A 25,441-nucleotide genomic window follows, 5' to 3' on the forward strand; every position below is an offset into this window, starting at 1 on the left:
GGCTGTCTGGTTAGACACCAAAGCTTGTCTATCCTTTAATTTGGATTATTCCTCTCCAAGAAGAACTATGTGCGAATGGCTTCTCTCTAAGTTCGAAAGCACGTAAAAAATGCAAGTAGAAAAATAGGGACCACCTTTGGTGGGAAGGTAACAGCATTCCGTGTACCTTTGGTGTTTAGTTATGCCGGCCACATGACAATGGAGACGTCTTCGGACAGCACTGGCTCTTCGGCTTTGAAACGGAGATGAGCACTGTCCCCTAGAGTCAGGAATGACTAGAACATATGTGCGAGGGGAACCTTTACCTTTACCTAATGTTCTAGGACAATTCTTGAACTGATCAAATGCAGCAACAGACCAGTTTGTCAGGAGTATGCAGTTTACCAATATGTCTAACACCAGAGATATATACTTCAAAGAAATTAGTAGCAACATGAGTGAGACTTTTGCAGTGCTCTGTCTATGGAAACTACCTCTGACGAAGATTCAGAAACTTCAGACGATGGATACACAGTAATAAGGTTGCTATTTGATAACATATGCATTTTAAATATTTGCCCTTGTTGACCAATTACGTTTTAAATTTGGAATTTGTAAAATGCTTGTTTGAGGGTCAATTGATGCTTGGTGCTATAAATTTCAGAAAGGTTTTAAATACAGCCCAACTAGCAGAGATCATTTGTCAAGCCCCTAATGCAGGGGTGTCAAACTCACAGCCCGCGGGCCGGGTGCATCAAGTGCTGGCCCCATCCTGACTGATTTAGTGAAGAGGAAAAAGTCACATGACACTGCCATGACGCCGTGAGTTTGCCACCCCTGCTCCAGTGGTGAAATCCAATTTTTTTTACTACCGATTCTGTGGGCGTGGTTTGGTGGCCATGGTGTGGATTGCTGGGCGTGGCAGGGGAAGGATACTTCAAAATCTCCATTCCCACCCTACTCTGGGGCCAGCCAGAGGTGGTATTTGCCAGTTCTCAGAACTACTCAAAATTTCCGCTACCGGTTCTCCAGAACCTGTCAGAACCTGCTGGATTTCACCCCTGCTCTGCTCTAACGTATGGAAATGAATGTAAGAAGGAGCAATTGATCATCATTTGCTCTGCTTTTAGAAAAAGTCATCAAGTTTTCTCTCTTCAGTGAGGTTTTTCATACATGTAATGTTTCCTTATACGTTGTAAGTTTTATCCATGACTATTTCTCTTTAATTGCTTTATTCCTTAAATTTTGGTCTGCAGTTAATCATGATGAAAATAATGTTTTTGCTGATGAGATATTTCTGAAATTTTTAGCACACCTTAAACCTTAAGAGGAACTCTAGGAGCAGCAACTGTTGATTTTTTTCCCCCAGTTAATAAGTGAAAAGTTTTATTTGTGATGGAAGTTCTTGGAACGCTCATTCCTAAGGAAAAAAAAAACCCTTTGGCTTTAAGCAACCTCATCTGCAGTTATTTTTGTCTCCTGTTTATCGAACAAAACCGATTTTCAAAGATGTGAGAAAGGGATAAGAGTCAAGAAATTGGCAGTTAAGATGATTGCTTAGATGATGGTGATAACACCAAAATAAAAACACTGAGTTATTTTAAAGTAAAAAAAAAAAAGTGGATAATTTGGTTTAGTGGGTGACTTGTAAAATAATTTTAAAACATTAAAATAAATGCCTGCAGAAAACATTGGGATCCCAGTCCTGCACTTATCCACTACAAAATCTCTTTAAATCAAAATCTATTATCAAAAAGCCTTCCCATTTCCCCATTGAAAGAATCAATAGAAGTCTTTATAGTTTTGATAAATAAACTATTTGTGGTTCAGCCAAGAAAATACAGGACAAAGGTAGCAACTAATCATTTTAGCCTTCCTTTGTTACTTCCACATAGAAGTAGCTGCCAGCTGCAAAATCAAAATAAATTAACAAGCAAACAAGAATGACTGATTAACTGTATTCATAATGTTAACACTAAACAAGAACATTCCCATAGTGCACACAAAATGCTCAATAAATCAATTCAAACTAAGGAAGTATCTTTGCAGTTTTAAAGGCATCTGAAGCTCAACACAAACCATGCATGCTAAAGCTTACCAAAACAGTTCACCTCCCAATGACCAGTGGTGGGATTCAGCCGGTTTGCACCACTTCTGGAGAACCGGTTGTTAACTTTCTGAGCAGTTTGGCAAACTGGTTGTTGGAAGAAATCATTAGGGCAGAGAACCAGTTGTTAAATTACTTGAATCTCACCACTGCCAATGACCCTGATCTGATGAAACCTCCTTATTACAAGACCCATCACAAGACTCAGTGGTGACTCACAGCTGACCCATCACAAGACCCTCACTTGACACACCCACACCTGAAGCCCTTATAAACAGAAGAACACCGACATCCCCTAAACTCCCCTGAAGATGTTACCTAGCCTGGTAATGAAACCAACCCACAAGCTCGGCGAATGAACCTTCTGTTCTGTCCCCGTCCCCACACACACACAAACAGCCAGCCGGGGGTTAAAGAAAGACTCGGCACACACAAGGTTCATTATCAGGAACTTGGCAGCAATACGATAACCGTCTGCCAAGTGCTTTACTACAAGAAGAGGGAGTTTTCCTCCACCAGATAAACACCAACGAATACACACAGTTTTCAAAACAGTCCAGCTCAAACATGAAACCTTCAGCAGATCAGGCGTTGTACAAAGTGACCAGCCAGAAGTTAGCTTTGTCCGTCACAGAGTCTAAATGGCCACCACACTCTCTTATATAGCCTGTGGGGTGTGGTCCAGTGACTCAACTTAATCCCTGGCACGCCTCCTCATCTGCTGCAAATGTTTATCTCGCCTTCATTGGTGTGGATCCAGGAACGACTTATCACCCACATCGCTGTCATCGGAGACACCTGGCTCCTGGTCAATCTCCTCTCCCTCGGCAGACACCTGAGGCATTGCCAGAGAGGAGGGGCCTGGAGAGGGAGGCCTGGCCGGCTCCTCTCCTTCATGTTCGGAGCCTTCTTCCTCTGATAAAATGGGCTCGGGGATCGGAGCCACAACACCTTCACCCTCATCCTACACCCAAACTATAGATATTTGCCACTATTGCACAGTGTTTGATTTTAGACAATTTCAGCCATGTTAGCTACAACTACAAAATACTTCCATGCATGTGTTGGAAGAAATGTCCTTCTGGGTTCAGTTCCAAGTGGGGAAAAAGATGCTGGATTCATGGAAGTTGCTTGGAAAGAAGGTTTATTGAAGAACAGGATCACATGGTTTGAATTCCTGAACAGAAAAAGGGCCGAGATGCTGAGAGTGCCTGGGTTTTAGGACCTCTGTTGGGCTTTGAATTTGAGCTTGTATTCTGATTGGTTGTCAGACTCCCATGGGGGCCATGTAGGGCAGTGGTGGGATTCAAATTTTTTACTACTGGTTCTGTGGGCATGACATGGCTTGATCGGCATGGCTTGCTGGGCATGGCAGGGGAAAGATACTGCAAAATCTCCATTCCCACCCAACTCCAGGGGAAGGATACTATAAACTCTCCATTCCCTCCCTACTCCAGGAGAAGGTTACTGCAAAATCCCCATTTCCTCCCAATCAACTGGGACTCGGGAGGCAGAGAATAGATGGGGGCAGGGCCAATCAGAGGTGGTATTTACCGATCCTCCAAACTACTCAAAATTTTGGCTAGTTCTCCAGAACTGGTCAGAACCTGCTGAATACCATCTCTGATGCAGGGGCAACTCTGTAGGCTGTGTTTTTGAGTCCCAAGCTTGGTTGAACCTTGCTGCGTGATGTAATCTTCCCAGGTGCCATGTGGTGAGATGGGTAAGGGCTAATCCAATCATGTCCCAAGGGCCATATCTTAATCCCATCACCCTGGAGCTGAAGGTCTTTTGTGTTGTAGACAAGATGTCTTTGGTCTTTCTGGGGCTATTAACAAAGGTGGGGGCCGTTTTCCAATAGCATGTTTCTCCTTTTCTCATCCAGAAAGGTATAATATTCTGCCTTTTTAATATTTCTTAGAATATTTAATTCTTGTAGGAGTGGGGTGGGTGCTAACTTCCTATACATGCAACATGTATACTTTCGAATTATAAGGTTGCATAGCCAAGTGTGGCTTGATTAGCTTACCATAGGTATAATCCATCCATCCTTTCACATGTAAGTTCCTCATCTTTTTTTTCAAAGGCCATGGCTTACTAATCAGTGTGGCAGTCTGTACTCACCGAACTGTGGTGGCGCAGTGATTAGAAGGCTATTTCTGCTGCCTGCTGGCTGCCTGCAATTTGGCAGTTCAAATTTCACCAGGCTCAGGGTTGACTCAGCCTTCCATCCTTCCGAGACTGGTAAAATGAGGAGCCAAATTATTGGGAGGGGGGCAATATGCTGACTCGTTAAACCGCTTAGAGAGGGTCTGTAATGCACTGTGAAGCGGTATATAAGTCTAAGTGCTATTCCTATTTCATATACCTTTATCCAGTCTGAACTGGTTTGGTTGGTGAGAACTTGGCATAAAACAGTCCAGTCACAGAGTTGAAACAATTAAATCTCTGAAAACACAGCTCAAAATTAATCAAGTTGTGCTTTGTTCCATCCATCAAACAAAATTTTCTAACCAGTACCTTTATGGCCAGACTATCCAAACAATGATTTGAAGGTGCAACAATCTGAGGGCAAAACATTTTGCATCTTTTGTAAACGTAGAATCATAGAATTCTTTATTGGTCAAGTGTGATTGGATACAATCACAAGTAATAAACAGCAAGTAATAAGTCACAGATCATAGTAAACAACAATTGATAAATCATGAGAAACCGATAAGAGAAGATAGTAGGAAAGATGAGAAATGAGACTGTGCTTGGCACAAGGAAAAAAATTATCTTTGTATCTAGTACAGGGATGTTAAACTCAAGGCCTGCAGGCTGGATCCAGTCTGCAGAGTGCTTAAATGTGGCCCGTGGGGCCAGTCTGAAAATAGGAAAGGACCGGCTTGCGGTGCCTCTGGCAGCCAAAATGGGGCACGGGGGGACCATGTGTAGGCCCCCCGCACCCCATTTTTGGCCTAGGCTGCCTCCTGCAGCACTCTGCCGGCTCCGTTTTGGCTGGCAAGGTGCTGCAGGAGGCTGTTCAGACTGAAAACAGGGTGTAGGGGGCTGCACGGGGGGCCCTGCCACTCCATTTTGGCTAGCAGAGTGCTGCAGGAGGCGTCCGTCCCATCTTCCCGCTCCTGGCCAGCCGGCAGAGGAGAAGTACAATGCTGATCCAGCCCTTGAAGAAATACAGTTTTACACCCCTGATCTAGTAGTTTTGGCAGGTCAGTTAAAACTTACCATTCTGACTTTACAACCATGATGGGTCAGCTCCAATACAATCGTAAGTTGAGGACTACCTGTATACATTTCAGATCAATAATGACACAAGGGAAGGATGCTATCTCACATAAGACCCCAATTTCTGTCTCTGTTCTCCCCAAAGCAGATGGAGAATACACCATGTTTACCTGGTTCCCTCTTTCCAGCAAATATCAGAATCCCATTTCTACCCAAGAACCTTCATAAAGGTTCTGGTTATGAAAGATATGCATATCCTGATGAGAAAGATCCGTTTGCGTTGCCTAAGAAGCTGGATCCGTTAAAGGTTTAGTGTTCTTATCTCCAGTTTTTGTTTCTTTTTTTGTTTCCAACCTACCCAGAATGCTCTGCAGCTATTCCAGGGATCCATGCCACATACGCTGCTCTTTTAAGACTCAGATCCGCCAGTTCATCTTACTCCTCCTCTGCCATTAACTCAAAGAACAGGCAACGACCAAGTTACCCTGCCATGGGAAGCATCTCCTCTCCAGATTGGCATGGGTCATCGCAGCCCTATTACCCACCAACAAACCCCGAGCCATTCTCAGAGGCCTTCAAACAGGAGGGTATGTACCTCACCCCACTCCCCTTTTCTCCATCCATCACACTGAAGAGATCTGAGATTGTGACGTGTTCAGAAATGATTTATGTTTTTGCACCTTCCCACCCAACTTCAGCAAACAACTTCCACCCTCTCCCATGTTTTCATAAATCTTAAAATAAGCCTTTGCACTATGTTTCCTAGAATCCTATTAGTGAAACCATATGAAGGTAGCCCTGGTAAACTAGACTTGAAGTAAAACTGCATTACTGTCCATATTACAGAGCAGACCAGAGCAAATCAGAACAGAATTCTTTATTGGCCAAGTGTGATTAGACACATAAGGTATTTGTCTTCAGTGCAGAAATTTTCAATGTACATGCAAAGCAATAGAGTAATAATCATAAGATATAATTATATCATATATGAATTGTGTGTGTATGTAGTTATTATTTATTTATTTATCTTATTTATATTTATATTTTGGTATTATATGATATATAAAATATAACAAGAGGAGATAGTCGAGAAGATGAGAAGGATAATGACAATACTACAGCCATACAAAAGTGGCTATATCTCCACCTTTGAAAATCAATATAGTGGGCCCTAGAAAACTAAACTAGTTCTCCCCCAATTGCCCCAATATTTTTACAGCTGACGCCATAATATTAGTCATGTACTGAAACTTATAGCTGTGAAGCTCTATATGCCAAAATATATTTCATCATCAATTATATTTTGTAAATGTTTTCCCAGGAGGAAATGGTGTTTCTCTGTGTGTTTGTGTGTGTGTGTTTGTACAGTATTTGTGTGTGTGTATGTGTGGAGCTTGTCAATCGAAAGATCGGCAGTTCAGCGGTTCGAATCCCTAGTGCCGGGTAATGGGGTGAGCTCCTGGTACTTGTCCCATCTTCTGCTAACCTAGCAGTTCGAAAGCACGTAAAAAATGCAAGTAGAAAAATAGGGACCAACTTTGGTGGGAAGGTAACAGCATTCCATGCGCCTTTGATGTTTAGTCATGCTGGCCACATGACCACAGAGGCATCTTTGCACAGCGCTGGCTCTTCGGCTTTGAAACGGAGATGAGCACCCACCCCCTAGAACATCTAGGACATATGTGTGAGGGGAACCTTTACTTGTACCTTTTATGCGTGGAGAACCTATACAGTAGAATAAATTATTCAGAAGTTCAGTATTTAGTATTAGTATTATTTTATATCAAAACCCATAAACACACCTACAGTTTATGGCTTTATTTTTTTATTTTTAAAGGAAATATTGTTACCTCTCTTCACTGCTGAGTTGTAGTTGCCTGATTTTTCCATCCCAGATCTGTCAATTCTCTATGACAAGCAAAGAGACATCTATCTAGGAAGCCTAACCCCTCATGAGTGTAAAGCCAGGAGTTTTAAGGGTATTAATTCCAAGGCTTCTATCAAGCTTAAAATGATCAGGTTGAAAAACTATCAGTTCCAGTCTTGTAGTTTAGGGAGCAACATCTCCTCGTCTATCTTTTCTCCCTTGTTGGACTTGGAGTACATGACCCTTAGCTCTTGCTTAAGTCCTTTTCATCAAGTAAAAACCACGGATGCCAGGAAAGCCCATAACACTGCATCAAAAGAGTGTTTTATTGTCTGTTCTACTATGTGCAATCAAATATTTTGTTATCTTTTTTCTATGAAATATAGAAACAGATATCCCCAGGCTCAAGCTACTAGAGTATCTTTTAGCTTTCAGTTTGTACCTATTCTCAGCCACAAGAATGATAGAAGTCTGAAAACCTGCTGAATTTCACACAGCGTTCAAGTATTTGCAACCACAGTATAACATTGAAATATGTTTGTCCCCTTTAGTGAGCTTTTGCAAAACTGATGCAAGCTTCATGTTTTCAGTCTTAAATCAAAAGGCACTAGTGCTCTCATCCAATGCCAATGGAAAGAAAATGTGTCTTAGCTAAAATCCAGGAAGGAAGTCAGGAAGGAAGTCAGGAAGGAAGGAAGGAAGGAAGGAAGGAAGGAAGGAAGGAAGGAAGGAAGGAAGGAAGGAAGGGGGGAGGGAGGGAAGGAGGGAGGGAGGGAGGGAAGGAAGGAAGGAAGGAAGGAAAAGAAGAGGAGGAGGAGGAGAAGAGGAGGAGAAGGAGAAGGAGAAGGAGAAGGAGAAGGAGAAGGAGAAGGAGAAGGAGAAGGAGAAGAAAAGAAGCCTTTCTGTTGCCTTCTGGCAGAATATACAGGACAATGAAAACTTGGACCACATGTTTTCTGAATAGTTTTTATCCCAGAGCTATAATTGCACTCAACAAGGAACTAAAGGGCCACCATCAGTGAGCTGTTGGACAGCATTATTTGGTCTGTTGTGTGGATGTTTGGGTGGTTTAGGGGTGGTGAATTGTGGTGGGTGGGAGTGTGTTTGGGGATTGTTATGTGTGTTGGACCTGGTCTTTGGGTGTTAAGTGAATTTCGTTGTATGGGTATACTGTGTATACACACAGAATGACAATAAAGTTATTATTATTATTGGTTAATCTTTAGTGAGATTCATTCAATTATTATTATTCAATTATTAAAATTATTATTCAATTATTAAAATTCTATTATTATTATTATTATTATTATTATTATTATTATTATTATTATTATTATTATGAAGGAGGAGGAGGAAGAGGAGGAAGAGGAGGAGGAGGAGAAGAAGAAAAAGAAATAATCAGATTGTTAATTTAATTGGATTTGCTGTTTATGTACATTAGCCTGAAATTTGCAAAAATAGATTCAGAAATAAAATCAGAAGGTCTGTTTCCACAGTAATGAAGGTTAATTGAAAGACTATGAGCACTCACAATCTGAAGTTGGTACATAGCAATTGTAAATTGAAAGCAAATAGTCCAAGAATGAATACAAAAGTGAAAAGTGATGTCCAGATTAATGAATAATAGCTGCTTTGGGGAACTATTGTAACACTTCACTTTCTATTAAATCAGCCAATCTCAAGGATTGTGTTCAGTTATGGAAATCGTGCTTTAAAAGGGCCAGAAGCAAACAGGCAGATATTCAGACAACGGCAACAAGGATGATTCAGGGACCAGAAACAAGTCTTATGAACAGAGATGAAGGGAACTGGATATGTGAGCAAAGGAGATTGAGTAAGGATGAGATAGCCCACTCTTATGATTTACCTGAAAGATGCCACCTAGAACCGTGATGGCAAACCTATGGCACACGTGCTGGAAGTGGCATGCAGAGCCATCTCTCTAGGCACGCGAGTCATCACCTGTTGCTCTTCTGGGCTTTCATGTGTGCGGAAGTGCTGGAAACTGAAAAAGCAGTCGCCCGGTGCACATGCGCGCGCTGGGAAGATGATTTTCTGATTTCCGGCGCATGCATGCACGCTAGCCACCTGGTCTTCTGGTTTCTGGCATGTATGTGCATGTGAAGACAGCTGGCCTGTGCGTATACGCACCGGAAACCAAAAAATCATCTTCTTAGCGCGTGCATGCGCACCGGGCAGCTGCTATTCCAGTTTCCGGCGTGCATGCTCCCGTTTCGGCACTTGGTGCTGAAAAGGTTCGCTATCAGTGACCTAAAACAAAAAGGCCCACAGTGCTCTCTTCTGTTCCAGAATACAGAACACAGAATAATATTTTTAAGTTCCACGAAGAAAACAAAAATTCCATTGGAGCTTCAAGAAAAATCTAACAGTAAAAGCAGTTCGAACAACCAATTGCCAAGAGAGGTAGCAGAACTGATTACCTCGATTTTCTCCCAGCAGGCTCTGAAACTGAATTACGTTTAGTTCAGGCTTCACCATACTTAGAACCGACTATTTAAATCAACAGCGTTGAGCTGTCAATCCAATTGTCTGTTAACAACAATAAGCTCCTTTTGGTACCTAATAGAATTGCCCCTTTTGGAAAAAAAAAAAACCCAGCATGTGTATATTCTCTGCAAGGCCAGGAAAATGTGACAAGTTGAACAATTGTATTAAAACAGATTTCCAGTAAAAAAAAAAAAATGTATTGCAACATATTGGGGCTTTTTTACGTGAATGTTTTATTTATTATTTTTGAATATTTATATCCAGCTTCCTGTTCAGTAGCAATGAAGCAGTTCAAAGTGTTTTGAATAAAGAATAAAACAGCAGAATAAAACAATATGTTAAATATATATATATATATTTACACATTAAAGAAAACTATACTTTAAAAAGCATGAAGGGAAAGGAAAGGAAAAACAAAGCAAATTGTTCAACCATTGAAGGTCGTCAGTGGTCAATGAGAGTTCCTAATGAATTTCAGAAGAGAAAACATTCCAGACTGTAGATTGGAGGTGGTATTCAGCAGGTTCTGACCAGTTCTGGAGAACCGGTAGTGGAAATTTTGAGTAGTTCGGAGAACCGGTAAATACCACCTCTGACTGGCCCCGCCTCCATCTATTCTCTGTCTTCGGAGTCCCAGCTGATCAGGAGGAAATGGGGATTTTACAGTATCCTTCCCCTGCCACACCACACCAAGCAGCACCCACAGAACCGGTAGTAAAAAATGTTGAATCCCACCACTGCTGTAGATGTTAGAGAGAGAGTGTGTGTACACATGCTTTATTTATTTACTTAAATACCACTCAACTCTTAATGGACTTGGACAGATCACAGTAAGAAACTGCTAAGGACAAGGAGATAAGTATCAAAATAATAAGAATAAAGGAATAAAAGGTACAAAAAGAGAGAAAGAGATCCACACAATGCAAAGAAGTCTTAAGTCATCCACATTACTTGTAGTTTCTGTAACTACAAAAAATATAATTAAACATTTAACTCTATGTATGTTTATATATGTATACTCTAAATGTACAAGATAAAAGCTGTTAATGAAATAATGCAAAAAAATCAATATACATGTGAACAAATGAATACAAAATACTCAGGGGTTCTCTGCCCGGTTGCTGGGTGGGCGTGGCCATGGTGGGCATGACCTAGTCAGCCTCCTGAACCATGACGGGTGTGTGTGTTTTTGCTCTCCCCAGACTCTGGAGGCTTTTCTCAAGCCTCCTGGAGGGCGAAAATGACCTCCCCAGGCTCCAGAGGTCCTCTGGAGGCTGGAAATGGGCCCGTTTCTGGCCTTCCTGAACTTCCATTTTTTGCCCACCCTGAGCCTCCATGCACGCCCTGCACTTACCTCCATTCAAAACGGACCGCATGAGGACTCCTGGGAGGGGCGTGGTGGGGGTGGGCAGGGCCAGCCAGAAGTGGGATTTGGGGGTTCTCCAAACTGCACAGAATCTTAGCTAGAGGTTCTCCCAAACCCTTGCACACCCCAGCAGCCCACCCCTGAAAATACTGTTTATTAAGGCTTTTAAGACTATTTGGAAACATTAGGGAAAGTCACATATTTTAAATGGCTATATTTAATTTTTATATGCAAAGAATAGATATTGCAGGCAATCTGGGTACCAAAATAGGCACAAAGCTGTGTGGTTTTAAGGAAACATACACTCCAAATGTATTAAACTCCACATTTTGGATGGGAGGGCTTAACTTGAAATATTATACGAATACTCGGGGAGAGGGACATGGATATCAATCAAATTTATGCAGACTCACATAATTTTAACACAGTGTCTGTCCACCTTGGCAACTTGAAAATGTGTGGACTTCAGTTCCCAGAATTCCTTGGTCAGTATGTCGTCCAGGAAATTCTGGGATCGAAATTCACATATCTTTAAGCTGTCAAGGTTGAGAAATACTGCTACAGCTTGATAACATATATTGTAATTTAGAATCTGTAAGAAACTTGCTGAAGTTCAGAAGTGGAGGAGGCTGACAATTGACAGGTGTTACTAAAATCTTGATGAAAAGCAGGCAAAAAGTAATACCCCCCTTGGGAAATTAATGGTATTAAGTGATAACATATGCTTGTCTGCACTTATTTCTCAATAGATCTGTCTTTGTTAAGGAAAGTCATTGATTTATTATGTATCAGCATCCTTGTCATGATTCGTTATAACCTATTAATTTCTCCTCCCATTTTATGTTCTTGCTTACAAATTATAACTAAAGTTAGAAAACACAACTTGGTCTGGAGTCAGCTGAGAGAATTTTGACCTTTGGGAATTTAGAACTATGGATTCTGCAGCTCTCAGCACTGAAGCATCCAGCCATTCTTTGTTTTTTGGTGGTTTTTTTTGGGGGGGGGGGTTTGCTGAGCTATTTTTTTTGCTTCCTGATTGGTTATCAATTCTGCTTTACCTGTTTTCTTTGTTTGTGTTTTAAAATGCCAGGCACAACTTTAAGGGCCTCTAGATCAACAATTAAACAAAATAGCAATATGGCTACTACTCTGATTCTTTCTTTAGGAATAAATTTGGATAATCATCCTAATTAATAATTATTATGTAATTAATTAATTAAATCATACGCATATATTATCAGTTATGAGTGGTGCAGTGGTCTAGAGGTGGAGCTCTCGCCTCACTATCAGGAGGTTGTGAGTTCGATCCTAGATAGTGGTATATCTCATTCTGGGCACAATGAGTAAATATCAGCTGCAAACTCTGCATTGGCAACAGGAAGGGCAACCGGCCATTAAACACTCAACTCCATTCAGTTGCCCTGACTCCACCCCGCAAGGGATTACAGGGCCCTTTTGCCTTTCAACTCCAATCCAGGAGCTCTCAAGCAGTCGCATTCACGACAAACCATTTTATACCAAATTTATATTTCGCTGATAAAGAAATAAAGAGAGACTAGTATAGATCTATTTCAAGCTATTTAGCTCTCATCAGCTAGCCATACCCTTACTTGGATTCGAACTTGGGCTGCCTGCATGTTAGGCAGTTGTATTAACCTCTGAGCCACAAGTTCTCCTCCCTTCATTAGCTTGAGCCAGGGGAGAGATTAAGTGTTTTTTTTATTGAGACACCTGGTATGCTCTTCATATATGTGCACTAGGAACAGGCTCTTCCCTTTCCTCTGCTAACCGCCTCTGATAACCGCCTCTGGAGGCTCTGAAGTCCGCACATCACTCCCCGATGGCCCTGGCCCCATCTCTGCCTCAGACGCAGAGCCGTCGTCCTGGCCTTCCCCTGACTCTAGGACTGGCCCATTGTCCTCCCCAGCCTCCTCACTGTTCGACTCTGCTCCCAGGTCCGCAGGCTGCTGGTGGACCACAATACATGAGTGCGACGTCAAACAAAACAGCAATTTGCTTGTGCATGCCGTCTGCACATGAGTGTGGTGTCAAAAAAGGGTCGCCACTACCGGTTCGCCCGAACCAGTCTAAACCGGCTGTATACCACCTCTACTTGGAATGTTTCAAAAGCCCCACATCTTGACTTTACTGTTAGCTTATAATAAATAAAAAATATACTTATGAAAAATCTTAATGCATATCTTAACAGTTTCTCCAGAAGCACAGAAACAGAAGACAATTTAAAGGCTGTCATCCTAATTCCCTGTAAGATTCGGAAATGCTGATTTGTAAGACCCTATTTTATATCACAACATTAAAATGTCTAAAGCTGCCATACACAGCAATCCACAGTTTAGTGTAATCTGTAAATCCTGTTTGTGGTTTTTGTAGGATTCTAGATTCATTTCAGATCCTTTGATTCTTTTCAGGTCTGAAAAGGTAGTTGATGTTACAGTCTCTACCGATTTATATGAATTGAGCCCCTGTGAACACAGTGGCATTTATTTCTGAAAATCTTTGCAAACTAAAATGTCAGCATTTTTTAAAAAAAATGATGTAATGCTTTCTACTTGGTTGCTGTTTGTTTGTTTGTTTTGGCATAGTTGTATATTCTACTGGTAGTGCTGTCTTTATCTGCTGCAAACCGCTCCGATCTTTTGAAGTTGGGTGGTGTAGAAATGTAATGAAAAATAAATATCCACAGATGTGTTCAGATAAATCTCCCAGAGATAGATTGCCAATAGTCACATATGTGATTTGCTAAGGAATCCCTTTTGTGTTCCTCTGAGAAAACCAAATTGACAAGGATTGATCTGAATCATTATGTCTATTGAGAAGGACCAAATCATGCCAATGTTTAGGCACCAAAGCGTTTTTGGTGCGTGCAAAAAAAGGCTTTCAAATGAGCAGATGAAAATCATTGGTTTGTTTAAGAGCATTCAATCATGGGGATTAGGAACTGAAAGACACAAAGCAAATTACTCTGTCATTTATTTATGTAGAGCAGTGTTTATGCAAAGTGCTACAAGTCCTTTAACTAAATTTCCAGGAAGTTAACATTTTCAGTTTCTTTTTTCTTCTGGCTGGATCATGACAAGCAGAAAATCAATGGGTGACATTTTCACCAGCAAATGAAAAGCTGCTGTTCCGTATTGTGTATATCGGTTCATTGGAAACTGGCTGGTTACTTTGAGTTGGTCAATTTTACAGTTCAAACACAGAGATGCCTGTAGGAGTGTCAAAAGTCAACATGTTTGCTATTGCACATTCAATACAAGTAGAAAAAGGGAGAAAGGTCTTTGACTATATGGTTCTAGATGCCATATTGCCTTTCTTGACCTTTCCTGCAGATGCTTCTTTCATTATTAAAGTTCCATGCAATCATTTCCCAAAGGTGGTTTTTGAAGAGGGAATGGGACTTCCTGTTTTTTTCTTTGAAGATGTTTCACACCTCATCCATGAAGCTCTGAATAGCTGAATAAGCTTCTTAGATGAGAAGCGAAATGTCTTCAAAGAAAAAACGAACAGTGCAGTTCAGTGGTGGAATCCAAATTTTTTTACTACTGGTTATGGGGACATGGCTTGGTGGGCATGGCGTGGCTTGGTGGGCATGGCATGGTGGGCGTGGCAGGGAAAGGATACTGCAAAATCTCCATTCTCACCCCACTCCAGGGTAAGGATACTGCAAAATCCCCATTACCTCCCCACTCCTGGGGGAAGGATATTGCAAAATCTCCATTCCCACCCCACTCTGGAGCCAGCCAGAGATGGTATTTGCCGGTTCTCCAAACTACTCAAAATTTCTGCTACCGGTTCTCCAAACTCAGGGCCGGATTTTCCTATAGGCTAACTAGGCTTCAGCCTAGGGCCTCAAGATCAAGAGGGGCCTCAAGATCAAGAGGGGCCTACATTCAAATTGTTAGCAAAATTAAAATTACACTTTCACTATAGGTGAAAGGGCCTCATAAGTGGAATAGCCTAGGGCCTCTTTTCATCTAAATCCGGCCCTGTCCAAACTGCTCAAAATGTCTGCTACCGGTTCTCTAGAACCTGTCAGAACCTGCTGGATTTCATCCCTGGTGCACTTGCCTCTTGAAAAAGCACCTTTGGGACAACCATGACCTAGATGACTGAGAATCTCCATAGACATTTTCATGCAATCAATCAAAATATTCCACAAATTTAAAATTGGCAGGGCCATCATCATGTTTTTTGTAACCCCTTACATGAATACTCCTAAGATCTCTAGAGAGATGTATATACAATAAAAAATATGACATAGATATTCAACTTCTGCTCATTTCTTAACTAAATAAGCACAAGATATTCACCAATCGTGTTTTCTTCGAAATATATTTGAAGTGCATCATGAAAGCATATTCTCTTTCAAACCAAAGAGGGGGGAAAAATAGAAGACAATCTTTTTTTCTGCAAAGTGCTAATTTAAACTCATTTGATATGTACGATAGAACTCTACCTGTTTATACATATAATTCTATCTTACTTAAACAGTAATTTCATTCCACTTCAGCATCCCCAGTCCTGTATTTTGTACAGTGTACCTTTCCTTCATTTATGGAAAAGCCATGTGTCGCTTAGAATGGATTGTTGGCTTATTTATTTATTTTATTTTTATTTTATTAAATTTCTATACCGCCCTTCTCCCGAAGGACTCAGGGTGGTGAACAGCCAAAAGATAAAACACAGAGATACAAAATTTAAAATAGATTAAAACAGATTAAACAATTTGGCTAAATTTTAAAAATATCCCATAATTAAACAAATTAAAATTAGTGTTTAAAATTTAAATTTAAAAAATTTTTAAAGGGAGAAGATTTAGGCCAGGCCAGCTTGATGAAATAAAAACGTTTTAAGCACGCGACAGAAGGTGCGCAGATCCGGGATCCTCCGTATCTCCGGGGGGAGCTCATTCCAGATCGTAGGCTTAGCTAAAGAGTTAAACGATGAATAACATGGCCAGGCACACATTTGGATTAACCAGGTAGTTTACCTTAATAAGTAATTCAAGTACTTATTTTGTCTTTGAAAATTGGATGTGATTGATTTTGAAAACCCTGAGTAAAAGGCTGATCCACAAGAGACGAAGATCCCTTTATAACTGGCTTCTGAAAATACGAACATTGATAAAACATTAAATCTGAACTCCAAGGGGGTTGCGGGAAAAGGATTGATAATCTCTGAAATGGATCCTGTACATTTTCCCACACTGACCTTTGAAATTAATAAAATCTGTTCCATGATGTTTTGTTGGAAGTAGCTTTTTGAAGGCAATCAAAGAGGTACTTTTGTTTCAAATTTTGGATAGGATTAGCTACTCAAAATCAGTTTGGATGCTAAAAATAGCTTCTGTTCATGTGCCTTTCAATCATGTTGAAGTGCCTGCTTTTCCACTTCAGTTTGAGGCATCGAGATTGAATGACTCAGCGTTCTGAGTTAAGGCACCATCTTGAATTTAGATTGCCAGAAGCTTCCATTTATTTATTTTATTTATTGAACAAATTTATATAAGCTTATAAGTGCTATGGGCTTAGAGTTCAAAGCATTGTTAGAGACCCACACACTCACTTTATGGTCTGTTTCTGTTGCTCCCCTCTGGGGGGAAGTTTCAAAGTATTTCAAAGAGCCAAGGTGGCGCAGTGGTTAGAGTGCAGTACTGTAGCTACTTCAGCTGACTGCTAGTTCAGCAGATCAGCGGATCAAATCTCACTGGCTCAAGGTTGGTTCAGCCTTCCATCCTTCCGAGGTGGGTAAAATGAGGACCGAGATTGTTGGGGGCAATATGCTATTTAGTATACTGCCTTTGGTGTAAGCCGCCCAGAGTCCTCCGAGGGTGGGCGGCATAGAAATATGACAAATAAATAAATAAATAAATAAATAAATAAATAAATAAATAAATAAATAAATAAATAAATTTTTATCGGGACTTCCAGATTCTGTAACAGCTTTGTTCCTTATGCCATCCATCTGGGTAAACTTTCAAGATTCATTTTTTTTTCCTCACCATGTACATGTATACATCCGAACTAGACTGTGTTGTTTCTCTGTGTCATATAATATATGTGGGTATATGCATAATTTCGTATTTCTTTCTCTTTTCTTTCTTTCTTTTTCTCTTTTTTTCTTTCTTTCTTTCTTTCTTTCTTTCTTTCTTTCTCTCATCATGTTTATGTAGTGTATTTATATACTACATTATTCAGTGGCTCAGTGGCTAAGACGCTGGGCTTGTTGATTGAAAGATCAGCAGTTCAGCAGTTCAAATCCCTAGTGCCGTGTAACAGGGTGAGCTCCCATTACTTGTCCCAGCTTCTGCCGACCTAGCAGTTTGAAAGCATATAAAAAATGCAAATAGAAAAATAGGGACCACCTTTGGTGGGAAGGTAACAGCGTTCCATGCACTTTTGGTGTTTAGTCATGCCGGCCACATGACCACGGAGACATCATCGGACTACGCTGGCTCTTTGGCTTTGAAACGGAGATGAGCACCGCCCCCTAGAGTCGGGAACAACTAGCGCATATGTGCAAGGGGAACCTTTACCTTTTAATGTAGTGTATATTGGAGGTGGTGACACTTTGAGAGCTACATGCAATGAAATTTCATTTTAATGTATGCCAATTAATATATTTTCAAAGTGACAATAAAGTTATTCTTAATCAAAGTCTAGGTATATAGCCATTCAGCTCAAATATAGGTTACTATGGGTGGCACATTACAGCAATGACTCAAATGGTGGGGCTACAAAGTGTATCTCTGGGTATGGGTGTGATGCTACTAGAATATACTGAGTATACCCACTGGGTATGGGTGTGATGCTACTAGATGTACTACATCTTGGCATGTATAGGTAGCTTACTTACTGATAAAACTTGATCTAACGGACCTTCTGAGTATTTGACAGCTCTAAGATACATGTATATTTATATCGTTTGATGGTTAGGAAGAGAATGAATTGTTTCTGAAGTAGATCACAAAAATTTCAAAAAAATTATACTGAACAATTCATAGCTCCGAGCAAGAATTTTCACTAGTAATCTCTGAAGGAAATGTTCCTTTTTGTCTTCATAGAGGGTGTCGATTATGGGCCGATGTTTATTCAAGAACCTGACCATGTGATCTTCCCCATGGATTCAGAGGAGAAGAAAGTGTCTCTCGGTTGTCAAGCCAGAGGAAATCCTGCCCCAACCTACAGGTAGCTAACATGTTTTAGCAATGGAGCTGAGTTGCCTATTTTGATTCCAAGTCAGTGTACAGTAGTCCTTGACTTACAACCTTTCATTTAGTGGCCATTTGAAGTTACAATGGCATTGAAAAACAATTAACCTATGACCATTTTTCACACTTACGGTCCTTGAAGCATCCCCGTGGTCATGCAATCAAAATTCAGACATATGGCAACTCTCTTGTGTTTATGATGTTGCCGTATCCCAGGATCATGGGATCACCTTTTGCAACGTTCTGACAAGCAAAGTTCACGGGGAAGCCAAATTCCACTTTACAACTGCGTTACTAACTTAACAACTGTAGTGATTTGCTCAACAATTGTGGCAAGAAAGGTCATAAAATGGGGCAAAGCTCACTTAACAACTGTCTTGCTTAGGAATTGAAATTTGGGCTCAGCGGTGGTCATAAGTCGAGTAATTCTGTAATTCTGTTTTTAGCTAAAATCTATTCCATTGTTATTTTAAAAGATTCAGTTATAAAATTATCTTAATCTATTCATTTATGTACCTGTTCTTTTTTTTCTAAACATATTCATTTTGCAAACTGAAGCCATTGTCAATGTACCGTGTTTCCCCGAAAATAAGACCCTGCCTTATATTTTTTTGAACCTCGAAATAGGCTCTTGGCCTTATTTTTGGGGAGGTCTTATTATTTTGGGGCACATGGAGGAAACCAGAGGAAATGGTGGGGACTGGCTGAGCATGCATTTAAATATTTTTAGGGAGGGCTTATTTTCAGGGGCGGCTTATTTTAGCGCATGCGCTCAAAAGCCCAATTGGGCTTATTATCAGGGGACGTCTTATTTTCAGGGAAACAGGATATATGTATCCTTGCACAAAGCACTGTTTTCCCTAGCGTACACTTTTGTGCAAACTTTCCCCAATGGTGCTAATTTTTGTCTGCATTGTTAAGAATGTTACTCCAATTTGAATATTGGTTCAGACTATGAAAATTGGATCAGTTCTTATTCATTGCAAAATCAGCTACCTAACTTGCTTAATGGGTCCTTTATTCCTGCTTCCACTAATTATTATCACCCGTTTGATGATGAAGCTTCCAAATCTGCTATATATATGTTTTTAAAATTTCATTTATTTGTCTGATAGAAAGACTTGAATTAAGGACCATCTATGTAAAATGTAGCGCATTTTATATATATTTTTTAACTGCAGGTTAATAATATGAAGGGACATGGTGGCTCAGTAGTTAAGACACTGAATTTGTTGATCAGAAAGGTTGGCAGTTCAGCGGTTTGAATCCCTAGTGCCGCTTAACGGGGTGAGCTCCTGTTACTTGTCCCAGCTTCTGCCAACCTAGCAGTTTGAAAGCACGTAAAAAATGCAAGTAGAAAAATAGGGACCAACTTTGGTGGGAAGGTAACAGCATTCCGTGCTCCTTTGGCATTTAGTCATGCCGGCCACATGACCACGGAGATGTCTTCGGACAGCATTGGCTCTTTGGCTTTGAAACGGAGATGAGCACTGCCCCCTATAGTCAGAAACGACTAGCACATATATGCAAGGGGAACCTTTACCTTTACCTTAATAATATGAAATTCACCTTCATCGTTTGTTGTGGAAGAAGGATTATTTTTTTTAGATCTGGAGTATTATATCTCAGATAAATAATTTGAAGGGTAATCAATTCATAGATCTGCTGTTCAAGTTTTGACCTTTATTTGTTAATTTGTTTTGTTTCTATATTGCCTTACTCCCTTAGGACTCCTGGCAGTTTACAAGACACAGTAACGCAATAAAAGCATTCAATAAAACAATATAGCAATTTTAAATTATATTATTAAAAATTCCTGAATTATTATTTTCACCTTTAAAAGTTGTTCCACACAAGTCTGTTTTTAAGACTTCTTAAATCCCATGAAGAGAGAAGAAATGATACAAATCTCTTACAGAAAATTATTGCAGAGAGTAGTGCTATAACTAAAAAGGAACTTATTTCTAACTCTTCCCTGAAGCTAACATAGCAGGAAAATGTCAATAACCCTACATATGATTTATTATTTATTTATTTAAACATTTATGTTGCCACCCCTCTTTTAGCCAATCCTTTACAGTACCTAATGATGTACATACTGGACAGGCAGTTCTCCCTCACATAGATGATACTCCAGGCATCTGGGTCTCCAGCCATATAGAGTTTTCTAGTAAAATATACCACATTTTCAATTTTCAAGCTTTTGTGTGCAAGGGTTGGTGTTGTTGTTGTTGTTGTTTTGCACAGGTTTTATGTGCAAAAAGCAGTTCTCATCCACCAGTAAGTGGACTTTTGTAGTTTGTGCTAACTGTAGCTTCAACAGCAGTTCTGTGTAAAGAATATTGCAACCATTTGTACAAGAGTTGATAGGGTTGCAGGTAACCTCTTTCTCTGAGTAAGGTTGTGATTGGTGTATCAGCTAGAGCTGAGCAAAACCTCCATTACCGAGAGACTCAAAGTAGACAAGAGGCTAATAGACATTACCCATAGACTCATTACCCATTACTCATTACATTACTCATAGACACTACCCATAGACTCAAAGTAGACATGAGGCTAAGTACATCCCTAGGTTGCAGTCCTGCTCCTTTAAGGAGATTGCTATCCCACCCTGAGTCACCACTGGAGCAGAAAAATCAAGTCCTTTCTGGACTTTCCAACAATGTAGGCTTGCTAGGATTCAATTTCAGGTTTTCTATCAATTTCTTCAATTTTCAGGTATCTGGCCAAGATTTCCACTGTGTTACTGGCTTGGTTTATGTTGAGTTTATTTTTTATTTATTTTAGAGATTTATATTGTCACCTATTCACATATAACGACTCAAAGCGGCTTACAAAAACATAAAAACATCATATAAAAAAAACAATAAAACTAATAAAAGAATCATTTATAATAAAATAATAAAATAAAATAGCTCAGTTGGTCTTCTAGGTAGACTTTTATGAATATTACATTTCAGTATATAATTTACATTACAGATTATTGAACATCTGCCTTGTGCTAAAAGCATTGTATACAAAGTATAATCAATATGTGGATGTTTAAAAATGATCCAGCAGATGTCATTTACCTTCCTAATTTATTCCTAGATTAATCCTGGATCATCCCTTGAACATTCTCAATAATTTTACCAATTAACATTCTGCATTTGGCACAATTTTCTGTAATTGCAAGAGCCATACAAAGTTTGGCATGCTACGGTGAGAGCTGGCCTCCAAAAACATGAAATGCCAGAATCCAAGGTATAAAATTAGTGCTTTAAACTTGTGGAAGATTTAATATGTCAAATTCTAGGGATGTGCATTTGTAGAAGAAAGAACCTGGGGGTGGTGTGAAAAGGGGGATCAGCCTAGAATCCCTACATAGCTATAAGAAAAGTAAGTCCAACACCCCCTCCCTTGATTGTCATTGATCGTCATCAAACTCCAAGCTTGTGCCAATCGTTAGTTGAGAAGATTCCTGGGCATAGAGTTTTAGCAATAAATCAGCATTTATAATAAATCAGATGGTCTTTCACAACTGACAGAAATGATTCAGAAATGATTTGGAAGATGTCCTTCAGAAGTTACATGATTGCAATCACAACACCTTCCTATTATTCACTTAAGTGAATATTATGCACTTTTCGGGCATTGTACACAAAAAGTACAAGTGGGCATATAAATGTAATAAATAGATAGAAAAACAGCTACCACTGCTTCAAATTTGCATTACCAATAATGAAAGAATGCTAAGGAATTCCAAAGAGGAATGAAATCGGTAAATAGGATTGCCAAATAAATAATAAACAAATGGAGCTGCAAGAGGCAGGACAAATTGCAATTATGGTACATAATTATGGCACCAGAGACAAGTGATTAAATTTCTTTTGATATTTTCCCAGTTTAATTAATCAACAAATTCTGAGAGCCAGATAGAGAAACAAATACCTATATGTGGTTTCTGAACATAGGATGGATAAGGAACGAAGAAAGAATATCAGACTTAAGATAAAACTACGTAGGGTGACCAAATGTACAAAAGAATGGTTGAATGCATAATCATGCTAAAGTTTCATACTTTTCACAACATTACACACAGTTTGCATCTCAGAAATATGGACACCTGAATATTTTGCATAGGAATGTTATGCAAATTTATCAACTGAAAGCCAAATAAAAGTGAACCCATTAATTGCATCAAATTATTTCAGCTGTCCATATTTTCTTGTTTATTTATTTATTTATTTATTTATTTATTTATTTATTTATTTATTTATTTTATTTTATTTTATTTTATTTTATTTCTATACCGCCCTTCTCCTGAAGGACTCAGGGCAGTGTACAGCCTAATTAAAAGCACAAAGACAGACAATTTAAAAATAATTAAAATTATTAAATAATTGGCTCAGTTATAAAACCCCCAAATTTAAAATCCCATATTTAAAACCAATTAAAATCTTTACATTGATAGCTTGGCCTGGCGGAACAAAAGGTTTCGAGGGCACAGCGAAATACACGGAGATCAGAGATCTTACGAATTTCTGGAGGCAGTTCATTCCAAAGGGCAGGGGCTCCCACAGAGAAGGCCCTCCCCCTGGGTGTTGCCAGCTGACATAATTTGGCCGATGGCACCCTGAGGAGACCCTCTCTGTGGGAGCGGACTGGCTGGTGGGAGGCTACTGGTGGCAGAAGACGGTCTCGAAGGTATCCAGGTCCAATGCCATGGAGCGCTTTAAAGGTGGTAACCAACACCTTGAATCGCACCCGGAAGACCACTGGGAGCCAGTGCAGCTCGTGCAGGAGGGGTGTTACGTGGGCACAACGAGTTGCGCCCATAACCACCCACGCAGTAGTTAAGAATAAATCTTGAAATTTATTCTTCTTCTTGTGCCATATCCATCATATTTTTGTCAATAGCCACATGAAAAAGTTTTTTGTCCAAACCAGTTTTGAAGCCATGATGTCCTTCTTCTGCCTGGACCTCATTTGCCTTCAACCTTTCCCTGGAGGATTAAGTGAAGGATGCCATATTTTTCTGGGTGTCACATCACATGTCCAAAATATTCTAACTTGTGCTTTTCAAGGGCTTTGATGATTTCCCTTGGCTTTCCCAGGTGGCTTATCACCACTTCATTTCTGATTTTGTCAACCCAGCTTATACGTAACAGCCGTCTGTTAACTTATTAAACTATTTATTTTTCTTTCCTTCCAAGGTGGCTCCAGAATGGAACTGAATTAGACATAGAAAGTGATTACCGCTACAGTGTAATAGAAGGAAGCCTTATTATCAACAATCCCAGTGAATTAAAAGATGCTGGACAGTACCAGTGTTTTACCACCAATGTCTATGGTAGCATTTTGAGCAGGGAAGCATCACTTCAATTTGCATGTAAGTAACAATTTTGTTATCCCACTTTTTAGAGCTAACAATGTCACATTGAAACAATGCGGAAAAAAACTCTAATTGCATCATGAAGAACCAGACAATTATATTCATATCTACGAATATAGGAATTGTATTTTTCTTTTCTTTTCTTTTTTCTTTTGGATTTTGGATTTTGCACTTTTGGACATTCAACATTTTGTATTTTGTATAACTGGCTCATATTTCTGATGGTTGCAATGTCCTGGGATCATGTGATCAGTTTTTGTGACCTTCTGACAAGCAAAGTCAATGGGGACTTACTTACTAACTTAGCTGCAGTGATTCACTTAACAACTGTGGCAAGAAAGGTTTTAATGGCAAAACTCACTTAACAACGGTCTTGCTTAGCAATTGAAACTTCAAGCTGAATTGTGATAGTGCGTAGAGAAGTACCTTGTATTTCATTATTTTAGTGCAGAGTACTTTTGTCTGTATGTTTTCCATATAAGCCACCTCTCCATTGGTCTAGCCCAGGGGTCGGCAACCTTAAACACTCAAAGAGCCACAAAGGTCCTAACCAGAAGCCCCCATTCAATTTTGGAGCCGACCGGAAGTCCGGTTCCCCTCCTCCTAGCACGGCATCTTTTTCCCTCTGCTGACCAGAAGTCTGGTTCCCCCACCATAGAGTCTCGGTGTCCTTTTTCCTCTACCTGTCCTAACCGAAAGCCCTATCAATTGTGGAGCTGACCAGCAACAGGGAGCGACAGCAGAGGGATGAAAGAGCCACATGCGGCTCCAGAGCTGTGGGTTGCTGACTCCTGATCTGGGGCTCTGATCTGAAAAAGCCCCAAGAAGTGTATGATGTTTTCCTAGGATTTAACTGACCTTCCCCTGAACATTTTCCCTCAACTCTGTTAAAGTATGAAAAGCTAGAGAGGCAAAAGACAGATGCAAATGATGAAAGAGAAACATAAACATCCCTCAGCTTCTCCCTAATTAATGAAGTTCTAAACTCCTAAATCTGCTCACAAGAATTTAACTAATTGTTTATTTTGCCCCTTTGGGCGAAAAATGAAAACAAATTATGTTCCATCAAGGGAATGTGAATGTGAACCAAAAACAGAGAATACATTTTGAGCTATATTCATCCGATCTGCTGAAGTGAGGAGTTCAAGCAATATTGGGTAACCAAACCAGACAAAAGAGTTAAAGACACAAAGTTGACATCAGGACTGAAAACAAGGACAAAGAAATCATCCCCACCTTATTTTTATTTTCCTGGATGACAAATCCCAAGGTTGATGATTTTGAAGAAAGAATTTACTGTACACCAGCATTACAGAACAAGAGACTGCCAAACTGACACAAGTCAAAAGGTTTTTAGGCTTATCTCAACAAGACTTATAGAGGACAATGGGTTAATACAATTGGAATTGCTAATTGATGAGATACCTCCTCAGTCCATCTGCCTCACCAGTAACTTGTATTTACATAATAGCATTCCCCCCCATCAAACCCACCTCATCCCAATTTAAATTTTACATCAGTTCAGCCACTGCATGAAGCCGACAAAGTGAGCTATACTTTATAAAACCTTATGCCTTTTAATAAAATTTTTAGTGGCTTTAAATAAAATTTAAATGAAAAGATGAGGCCAGATTCTTTTTGATCCTGCTTGTCCTTGTGGGGAACAATTTTTTATAAAAAAAATTTATAACAATTTTTTTTATAAAAACAATTTTTCTCATAAATATTTTCTATTTATGAGAAAATAGATTTTTACATCAAAACCTTGGTACTAGGATGCC

At 39.8% G+C, this 25,441-nt stretch overlaps 1 protein-coding gene across 8 annotated transcripts in view; it reads left to right on the top strand.

The window, feature by feature from the left end:
* CNTN5 (contactin 5) overlaps positions 1-25,441 on the top strand; it is an 827,378-nt gene that overhangs the window by 538,651 nt on the left and 263,286 nt on the right. For 5 of the 8 annotated variants that reach the window (XM_087894620.1, XM_087894619.1, XM_087894622.1 and 2 more), the window contains exons 4-6: positions 5,677-5,901; positions 18,140-18,263; positions 23,482-23,657. In XM_087894620.1, coding sequence (XP_087750746.1) covers positions 5,677-5,901; positions 18,140-18,263; positions 23,482-23,657 — 525 coding nt within the window. The remainder of the gene's footprint in view (positions 1-5,676; positions 5,902-18,139; positions 18,264-23,481; positions 23,658-25,441) is intronic. The other 3 variants (XM_087894624.1, XM_087894625.1, XM_087894626.1) reach the window with 1 other exon arrangement.

This window comes from Pantherophis guttatus, chromosome 5 (genome assembly GCF_059756535.1).
Source record: "Pantherophis guttatus breed Tessera chromosome 5, ASM5975653v1, whole genome shotgun sequence".
Classification (NCBI taxonomy): domain Eukaryota; kingdom Metazoa; phylum Chordata; class Lepidosauria; order Squamata; family Colubridae; genus Pantherophis; species Pantherophis guttatus.